General features: G+C 41.3%; 1 protein-coding gene across 2 annotated transcripts; it reads left to right on the top strand.

Annotated features, from left to right (window-relative positions):
* Positions 1 to 754: 754 nt before the first annotated feature.
* On the top strand, positions 755 to 9,969 carry LOC110538588 (cytohesin-3). 2 transcript variants are annotated; one of them, XM_036938661.1, is made up of 14 exons: positions 755 to 1,000; positions 1,357 to 1,423; positions 3,583 to 3,665; positions 3,946 to 4,010; positions 4,632 to 4,698; positions 6,564 to 6,682; positions 6,814 to 6,894; positions 7,017 to 7,129; positions 7,340 to 7,488; positions 7,611 to 7,722; positions 7,903 to 7,979; positions 8,107 to 8,178; positions 8,491 to 8,639; positions 8,822 to 9,969. In XM_036938661.1, the coding sequence occupies exons 1-14, from the start codon at positions 995 to 997 to the stop codon at positions 8,907 to 8,909; spliced, it is 1,248 nt and encodes a 415-aa protein (XP_036794556.1). In that variant the 5' UTR covers positions 755 to 994; the 3' UTR covers positions 8,910 to 9,969. The 2 variants fall into 2 exon arrangements, with proteins under 2 accessions (XP_036794556.1, XP_021481170.1); XM_021625495.2 differs by having other exon boundaries at positions 804 to 1,000; positions 1,315 to 1,423.
* Positions 9,970 to 10,381: the final 412 nt, after the last annotated feature.

The raw sequence follows: 10,381 nt of genomic DNA, 5'->3' as shown, positions 1-10,381 counted from the left end.
ATGACTCACACTGACATTTAAGCATATCTAGGCTATGACTTTATTGTCCCAGCGCGAACACACTTTTTTTTCACCTAGGCTATGACAGTGTTATGCACTTCCATTTTATTTTCACTAGATGGTGCCCTATATCAAGAAACTGGGAGCAGCGTTTGACAAGTACTCTATATTCACACTAGTTATATAAACGGGGCTGACAACTAGCCTTTACTCACAGAAGTTCTATGTTTTATTGTTGCAGAAATCTGCAAATGAACATAAAAAATCTGAAAAGGCTTATTTTATACCTAGCTAAGAAGTAGTCAGGGAATTATATAATTTCAAAAAGTAGTGGATTTATAAAAATCACTTTTGATGCCTAGGGGTGCGTTCGTAAAATGTGCTCTTGCTATCTATTCCGATTTCAGATCACTCTCGTCTGAGTGTGCAGTAGTGCAGAGTAATTGATGAATTTACGAACATGCAACACCCGTTGAATATGACCGGTGTCGGTAAACGTCGGGGAAAAATTATTAAATTGTTGCCATCAGCAAAGTTACAGTCACGAACGCTCTAGAAAACATGAAAACAGCCTAACCAGCTTTGCTAGGGTGAGTAAAATGGTCAGATCGAGGCGTTCTCTCGTTCATGACTGGAAGTAGCTAGGAAGCTAGCCAACTTTAGCCTATTAGCTTGGGTGCATGACTGCCATTGTGAGGTCAGAACACTCGGATCAACCATACTCATTGGCAAGAGCGTCCAGTGTGCGCTTTGAACGCCCCTCCCCCCAAGAGCGAAACAAACGCTCAGAGCACACTGAGCGCCCTCTGGCACTCCAGATTGAATTTACAAACGCACTGACAGTTTGAGTTGCGCAGGTCTGTGCATGGTACTTGATTTGAGGCGTCAGAAGTGGCTTCCACCCCTGCCTGAAGCACTCTTCCCATCTACTGTACATGTCTACATGAGTGTTGTCAGAACGTAATTACTCTCTCATGACCTCATACATCTATTTATGAAGGTAAGCAGTTGGTTGATCTATTAGTCTCCCCAGAGTTTCAATCTGTGTTTGTTTGAGTTCAGCACAAGGGATTTTCAAATGACTTAAGGTCACTTATGTTGGCTACATTTTCACACTGACTGCTGAATAATTATTGATATTGTGCATTAGATCTATCTCGAACTGGTATCACCAGTCAATACACACACACACACACACACACACACATCTTCTTTACTTGTGCAGTATATGCAAATTTTTTCCGTAACAGCACTGACTTTAGGTGGTCAGTTCATTATGTTTTGAGGATGCTATTGACACTGCCCTTCTTGCAGTAGGCTACATGACTTCAACACTGACACATGTTTCCTGTACAGCCACAGTCTCTCTCCAACACCTTCAACATGGGCAGCCAAAGAAAAGACAGCTTCCTCTGGGGAAAATGTAAGGTTTTTACGTTTTTACAGTCCATTTTGCAATTTAACAACATCCCTAATTAGGCTATATTATCTGGGGATTAACACCATGAACAATACATGAGTGTCTTTATGTAAGATGATGAAGTGTTGAAGTGTCAGTAGACAATGGGGGTTTGAGTTGTTGCTGTGAATATCTTACTTGAGAAATGAAAATGAAATACACTAATAAGAAAGTGTACTGATATAGTACCTGTCTTCACAATAGATATTCACTACAGTCTACAGTGACTATTGTGTGTTCAATCTCTTTACCTTGACCTATATATATATATATATATATATATATATATATATATATATATATATATATATATATATATATATATATATATAAAGTCAGCAGTGTTCAACGGATTCAAATGGTTTGTTTTGATCACTTTTACCACAGTGATGAATGTTATTCACTTTATTATAGCATCACCTGACTTTATAGAGACATTTATTGTTGTCAAATAGCCTTTATATACTTCAAGTTCTCATTACTGACTATCAAGTAACGTTCAGAGGTGTTGCTTACACTATAGTGTTCAACAATCTAATTGCCAAGATAGATGGAGTTTGGTGATGTTGTATTATGAGTTAAGGTTGTACTGTCTAGTTAATGTTGTATTGTCTAGTTATAATGTTGTATTGTGTCATTATAATGTTGTGTTGCCTAGTTATAATGTTGTATTGTCTAGTTAATGTTGTGTTGTCTAGTTATAATGTTGTGTTGTCTAGTTATAATGTTGTATTGTCTAGTTATAATGTTGTGTTGTCTAGTTATAATGTTGTATTGTCTAGTTAATGTTGTGTTGTCTAGTTATAATGTTGTGTTGTCTAATTATAATGTTGTATTGTCTAGTTAAGGTTGTGCTGTCTAGTTATAATGTTGTGTTGTCTAGTTATAATGTTGTATTGTCTAGTTAATGTTGTGTTGTCTAGTTATAATGTTGTGTTGTCTAGTTATAATGTTGTATTGTCTAGTTATAATGTTGTGTTGTCTAGTTATAATGTTGTGTTGTCTAGTTATAATGTTGTATTGTCTAGTTATAATGTTGTGTTGTCTAGTTATAATGTTGTGTTGTCTAGTTATAATGTTGTATTGTCTAGTTATAATGTTGTTTTGTCTAGTTATAATGTTGTGTTGTCTAGTTATAATGTTGTATTGTCTAGTTATAATGTTGTTTTGTCTAGTTATAATGTTGTATTGTCTAGTTATAATGTTGTTTTGTCTAGTTATAATGTTGTGTTGTCTAGTTATAATGTTGTATTGTCTAGTTATAATGTTGTTTTGTCTAGTTATAATGTTGTTTTGTCTAGTTATAATGTTGTGTTGTCTAGTTATAATGTTGTATTGTCTAGTTATAATGTTGTTTTGTCTAGTTATAATGTTGTTTTGTCTAGTTATAATGTTGTGTTGTCTAGTTATAATGTTGTATTGTCTAGTTATAATGTTGTGTTGTCTAGTTATAATGTTGTGTTGTCTAGTTATAATGTTGTATTGTCTAGTTATAATGTTGTTTTGTCTATTTATAATGTTGTGCTGTCTAGTTATAATGTTGTATTGTCTAGTTATAATGTTGTGTTGTCTAGTTATAATGTTGTGTTGTCTAGTTATAATGTTGTATTGTCTAGTTATAATGTTGTTTTGTCTAGTTATAATGTTGTGTTGTCTAGTTATAATGTTGTATTGTCTAGTTAATGTTGTGCTGTCTAGTTATAATGTTGTATTGTCTAGTTAATGTTGTATTGTCTAGTTAATGTTGTGTTGTCTAGTTATAACCTGAAAAGGGAGTAATGAATAACCCTCATCTAAAAACCGTGAGAAGCTGTTATGAGGACAAGACTAGAGCAGATCACTTACTAATGGACATTACTGGGGCTCATTCTATAAAAAGCTGAAGTTCAGCAGTTATATTTAGCTAGTGCTGAGAAGTGCAGTATGTTGAGTTACTGTATGCTAGGGTTGGTGTGAGGGTGGTTGTCAAGGCACATTTCTGACACCTTTGATATTTTCAGTGTATACAGGAAGATGTCTCAATTAGATCTCAGGGGTTTTGCCTGACTGCTTCATTTATGCATTGGATGATAATGATGGTTTTGTCTGTATGTTTGTTTTTGTGTGTATAATCAATTATACAGCTTCCACAATGCTTAGCTCAATGGAGAGGCAGGAGATAGACACCATGAAGTTTCATAAGAGTGACCTATTAGATGACATTCAGGTATAGTACATCATGCTCTCAACGAGGGCTCTTTTTGCACAGTCAAAATGCTTTATGAAACTGCATTTTGCCAGAATAAAACTAGCTGTATTGTGACATTACCTACAACAGTTATTACATTTACAAAAGCCTCCCTCAAAAGTTACAACATCTCAGAAACATCCAGTTTTATGTGTAGACTGACCCTGTACCTCTGTATGTGCCAAGGGCTTGAGTCGGCTATGGCTAAAATACCACACATTATCATCTCATCCCTTTGACATCATTTCCCCTTGTGTAGAAGCTGAGGTTGGAGATCGACAGCGTCATGACGGAAATCCACAACATTGAGGCGGACGAGGAGAAGTAAGTTAGAGCTTGCACAATGGCTCATTCGGATAGGTTACCATTGACCAGTAGGCCTCTTCCTCTGTGGGAGAGTTAGCTACAGTAACACTTGGCAGTGTGTCGTAGCTTCTTTTGAATCTATCACAGCACAAACACCAGATCAACAATACTCCCTGACATCCATCTTGACAAAGAGGCTCCTCTGACGTCCTATCCCTCCCTAACTCAGACTAAGAAAGGCATGGAGGCCGCGGGGAGTAGAGGTGCACCCCCTGAACCCCCCCGCCCCCTCCCCTACTGTGGTCACCTCTTCGTCCTTATAAGTGGGCTCTGGGGGCGTTGTCTTCAAGAACAAGAACAGATTCTGCCCCCCATCTGTAAGGCCCCTCTGTATATGTGTGTTTCCTGTTTCTTCACTAGCAGCTACAGGAATGTGGTAAAGCTCTTATATGTCAGCAGCATGAAACACTGAGACATGTTCCAGGCAGGACAACCCCAGCTTCCTTTAATTGTCTCACTCTCACTGTGTCATCTCTTATGCAGTGGACACATACTGTAGCTAGTATAACGCTCATGGGCAAAAGTGGTGTAATTATCCTTTGTCAATATTTATTATGTTTTGTCTTTGTCTCTCTTCAGCAAAAATGTTGTGAGAAACAAGAGGTTCTTAAGTGGGAAAAAGAAATTCAACATGGACCCTAAAAAGGTGAGCCCATGTCACACACTGTAATTAGAGCCCTTCGTTTTTCCTGGTGAGGTTCTCTGGTAAGACAAAGTCATAACATTACTCAATATGGAATACACTAAACACAAATACATACGGATCAGATATGTACCGAAATGTGAAGTGCTTCAATTATAACATTTAAGTAGTAAATATCTGTATAATTATCACATCTCTACTGACAGAGGCTTGCCACAGCTAGAAGTTTAAATAGTTAACTGCAAGATGACAGAACAAATCATCTGACACAAACCAATGAATGCTGAGCGAGTGACGTGACTTATGTGCAGAAGTGCAACTGTGCGGAGGCAGAGAAAACGAGAGAGAACCACATCCTGTTCCGTGAAGAGAAGTGGAGGCGCACACTCCTGCTCAAACCACAAACACCCCTCCTTTCCTCTCATCTGACGAGAGGCCAAAACCATAATATAAAGTCCCCCCGGCCTGTATGACCACCCTGGAGACAAGCCTGGCCTGTATGACCACCCTGGAGACAAGCCTGGCCTGTATGACCACCCTGGAGACAAGCCTGGCCTGTATAACCACCCTGGAGACAAGCCTGGCCTGTATAACCACCCTGGAGAAAAGCCTGGCCTGTATGACCACCCTGGAGACAAGCCTGGCCTGTATGACCACCCTGGAGACAAGCCTGGCCTGTATGACCACCCTGGAGACAAGCCTGGCCTGTATGACCACCCTGGAGACAAGCCTGGCCTGTATGACCACCCTGGAGACAAGCCTGGCCTGTATGACCACCCTGGAGAAAAGCCTGGCCTGTATGACCACCCTGGAGACAAGCCTGGCCTGTATGACCACCCTGGAGACAAGCCTGGCCTGTATGACCACCCTGGAGAAAAGCCTGGCCTGTATGACCACCCTGGAGACAAGCCTGGCCTGTATGACCACCCTGGAGACAAGCCTGGCCTGTATGACCACCCTGGAGAAAAGCCTGGCCTGTATGACTACCCTGGAGACACGATTGGCCTGTATGACCACTCTGGAGAAAAGCCTGGCCTGTATAACCACCCTGGAGAAAGTCTGGCCTGTATGACCACCCTGGAGACAAGCCTGGCCTGTATGACCACCCTGGAGAAAAGCCTGGCCTGTATGACCACTCTGGAGACAAGCCTGGCCTGTATGACCACCCTGGAGAAAAGCCTGGCCTGTATGACCACCCTGGAGAATAGCCTGGCCTGTATGACCACCCTGGAGAAAAGCCTGGCCTGTATGACCACCCCGGAGAAAAGCCTGGTCTGTATGACCACCCTGGAGAAAAGCCTGGCTTGTATGGCCACCCTGGAGAAAAGCCTGGCCTGTATGACCACCCTGGAGAAAAGCCTGGCCTGTATGACCACCCTGGAGAAAAGCCTGGCCTGTATGACCACCCTGCAGAAAATCCTGGCCTGTATGGCCACCCTGGAGAAAAGCCTGGCCTGTATGACCACCCTGGAGAAAGGCCTGGCCTGTATGACCACCCTGGAGAAAAGCCTGGCCTGTATGGCCACCCTGGAGAAAAGCCTGGCCTGTATGACCACCCTGGAGAAAAGCCTATGTGTGGGTGTGTGCAGAGGCTAGAGATCGAGTCAAGCAGATCATTGGTTTCTTTAGCTGGAAGCTCTGCATTGTTTAGATATAAGAAGATATATTACTTCTGGTGGCTCTCTCAGAATGGCAGACAATGCATACAGAATATTTCATATGTGCATGACCACTACCGCACATCACAGTGCTTTGGACCTCATTATTATTTCTGCAATTTTTTTATTCCACATACAAATATGCGTTAATGCATTCATATCTTCCAAGTTCATACATGTTCATTGACTTGTCATGGCCTCTTCCTCCAGGGTATTCAGTACCTGGTTGACAATGACCTGTTGGAGTGGACAGCAGAGGCAGTGGCTGAGTTCCTATACAAAGAGGAAGGACTGAACAAGACAGCCATTGGGAACTTTTTAGGAGAGAGGTACACAATGCTTCTGAACATGACCAGGATAATGATGGCTTTGTTGATGGGGATAATGATGACTGTCATAACCACTCATTAACTAAATAATCTCTATATCACTGATTTGACTCTTGTTTGTGTTCATGCAGGGAGGAAATGCACCTTCAAACTCTGAAAGCCTTTGTAGAACTACACGAATTCTCCGACCTGAATCTGGTGCAGGCACTGAGGTTAGTGCTGCACTACACTGGTGTATCTCTTACACTCATACATGAATATATTCTCATTATTACATAAATTTCCACAGTCAATCCTGTCTGATTCCTGTCTCTTCCCTGGCTCATCCCTGTAGGCAGTTCCTGTGGAGTTTCCGTCTCCCTGGAGAAGCCCAGAAGATTGATAGGATGATGGAGGCATTCGCTACACGCTACTGTGACTGTAATGCAGGGGTCTTCCAGTCAACAGGTACTGTACAGTACTGTAGTTCACAGGAACCAGCCTCCTCTACCATGCTGCTGACTCCCTACACTGACAGATCAGCAAGACAGATGGGTTGGGGGTTGAGGAGTACATTTTGAGGCATATTCAAATCATTTCACAAAGGTGATGCTGATTAAGGATGCAAATACATATCATTGACCAAACAGTAAGGAAATGTGTGGGTGTTTCAAACAGACACCTGCTACATCCTGTCCTTTGCCGTCATCATGCTGAACACCAGTCTCCATAACCCCAACGTGAAGGACAAGCCCACTCTGGAGCGCTTCTTCAGTATGAACAGAGGCATCAACAACGGGGGTGACCTGCCCAACGACCTGCTCATGGTGAGGCCTCAGGGGTCAGAGGTCAGGAGTTAACTCCACTCTCAGAATGTGACCCCTATTTGGTTGTTGTTGTCTGTAGCTGTAGTTACAGTAACTCTCATCTACTACCTCATTAAATCCAGAAACTCTATGAGAGCATTCGGAACGAGCCGTTCAAAATTCCAGAGGATGATGGGAACGACCTCACACACACCTTCTTCAACCCGGACAGAGAGGGTTGGCTGCTCAAAATGGGTGAGATGATTAGCAATATCTTTAGATGAGAGAATTGTCTTATAATTGTGCCATTACCAAGCATTAAAAACAAGCTTACCACTGAATGATCTGATTTCCTTTATGGAGCGTGTTGGATGGAGAGTTTCATGATTAAACGTTTTATTTGTGTAATGAAATGTTAACCTTTCCTCTTTGCAGGAGGAAGGGTGAAAACATGGAAGAGGCGGTGGTTTATTTTGACAGACAACTGTCTGTACTACTTTGAGTATACCACAGTGAGTATGCTATACCCCCAACTTTGTTATAGGGTTTGCCAGTAATGTAATTTAGGATAAAAGATGTTAGTAGTTACTGCTAAGTGATAGTTCTTGACCAACGCATCTCTCTCTCCTCCTCCCTCAGGATAAAGACCCCATTGGGATCATTCCCCTTGAGAACCTCAGTGTAAGAGAGATAGAAGACTCTACCAAACAGGTACAGTGTATTCCACTGACTGCATACTTCTTTCTAAGGTTTATGGCAGTGCCACCTGTTCTATGGTGTTTCAGTCTCATAGTCTGTGCAGAAGTCACATTTACAGAAGCTACTCTCTTAGCTGTCACGGCACTGTATGACTCATAGCCTCCGTATGAGAAAGGAAGGTTTTAACTGGAAGATTAGGAGTAATTAGACCAATATACTATGGGATCATTTCCTTTAAAAAAAAAAGAAGTTATTACCAGTAATTTGGCTTGGGCAGGTGTTTTGTGAACATTTGTATGCATGTGTGTGCTTCATTGTGAGCAGTATTGTCTAGAGATCTACAACCCCAGAGGGCAGAAGATCAAGGCGTGCAAGACAGAGAACGGAGGCAGGGTGGTGGAGGGGAAACACCAGTACTACAGGATGAGTGCAGCCACAGCAGATGAGAGAGATGACTGGATAGGCTCCATCAGGTCAGACACCTCAACCCAGGCTTAACACATACCTGTACTACACGCCATACACTTCACACATGACATCCCAAATGACAGTTGTGTCCGGGCACCAGGACACAACTGGCAATCAATAGGATAAAGTGAACTTGATGATTATCATTTGGACACTTGTCTTATTCTTCTCTCTGTCTTTCCCTCAGAGCAAGTATCACCAAGGATCCCTTCTATGACCTGGTGTCATTGCGCAAGAGGAAAGTCATCAACAACAACAATGCTTCACAGGACTGAGACATCAGACATGATATAAAGCATCATGGGAATTGAGCCCGGTAATGATCTGTAGAGGTCCTTCTCTGTAGCAGAAATGCTTGGAAATGATAGACTGGTTCAAGTACATAGACATGGCACTTAACGTTACAGTGCTGTACAGTACAGCATTAGTGTAATACTGTAACTCAGAATGAAAAAAGATCATTGTGACCTGTGTGTGGTTTAAAGCTGTCAAACCAGAAACTCCCCATACCTCATACTGTAGGTCTAATTTTATGGTTGAAGTTAGAGTCACTCAGTCTGTTCAATTACTAATAGAAAGTGATTTCTGTCAATATTTCTTAGAAGAAGAATAAGAATAAGAATAAGAATTTAAAAGTACGTGGGAGACAGTTGCAAACCAAAATAAGTGTGTAGCACTGTAAGAATAATGCATCATTCTATAAGGGCAGATTTGAACATGTAATGTATAACGCAAAGTTACTAAAATGTAGTTGTATATAGTTATAGTTGATTCTGTACCATGAGCATAGAACAAAGGAACTATCAGGTAAGCATTACGGAAATGCTCCACCTTTTCACCTTGCACCAGGCTCAGGATTTCAGTTCCCAGTAAGCCTCAGTACTACTAGCCTTTTCCTCTCCCAAGCCTATAGAATTCCTGTTACGTGGACACAAAACTTCAACACTGATTCAGTGTTGCGATGTTCTTCCATTGCCTTAGAGGCATTGTGTAAATATTTTTTGAAATATGTATTTTGTAAATACTGTATTATAATAGAAAGTTATTTTGCACATTGCCTTTAAAGTACAGACAGTGATAATACACACGTCTGTATACATGCCTTAATAATGTTGAATAAATAATAAATAATACATGCTTATTTTATTATAAATATGTGTGTACTTCTTTCACAACAGATGACAGATAGTAGCAGATTATAATTACATCAATCGAGCCTAAAAAGTGGGACTGAAGACCTTTCTCTTCAGGAGGGCTCTATGTTGATTGCACTGCTCATTGGTTTCATTGTCCCTTGTAGCGTCAAGAAATAAAAGATTGCAGAAAAGTTCAAAATGTTCTACATTTTTATTTTTACAAATTGGTTTACATCACTGTTAGTGGGCATTTCTTCTTTGCCAAGATAATCTATCCACCTGACAGGTGGGGCATATCAAGAAGCTGATTAAACAGCATGATCATTACACAGGTGAACCTTGTGCTGGGGACAATAAAAGGCCACTCTATAATTTGCTACACAACACAATGCCACAGATGTTTCAAGTTTTGAGGGAGCATGCAATTGGCATGCTGACTGCAGGAATGTCCACCAGAGCTGTTGCCAGAGGATTGAATGCTTGTTTCTCTACCATAAGCCGCCTCCAATGTCGTTTTAGAGATTTTGGCAGTACGTTCAACCGGCCTCACAACCGCAGACCACGTGTAACCACGCCAGACCAGGACCTCCACATCCGGCTTCTACACCTGC

Source organism: Oncorhynchus mykiss, chromosome 12 (genome assembly GCF_013265735.2).
Source record: "Oncorhynchus mykiss isolate Arlee chromosome 12, USDA_OmykA_1.1, whole genome shotgun sequence".
In the NCBI taxonomy this organism is placed as follows: Eukaryota; Metazoa; Chordata; class Actinopteri; order Salmoniformes; family Salmonidae; genus Oncorhynchus; species Oncorhynchus mykiss.
This window is presented reverse-complemented; position numbering and strand designations above follow the sequence as displayed.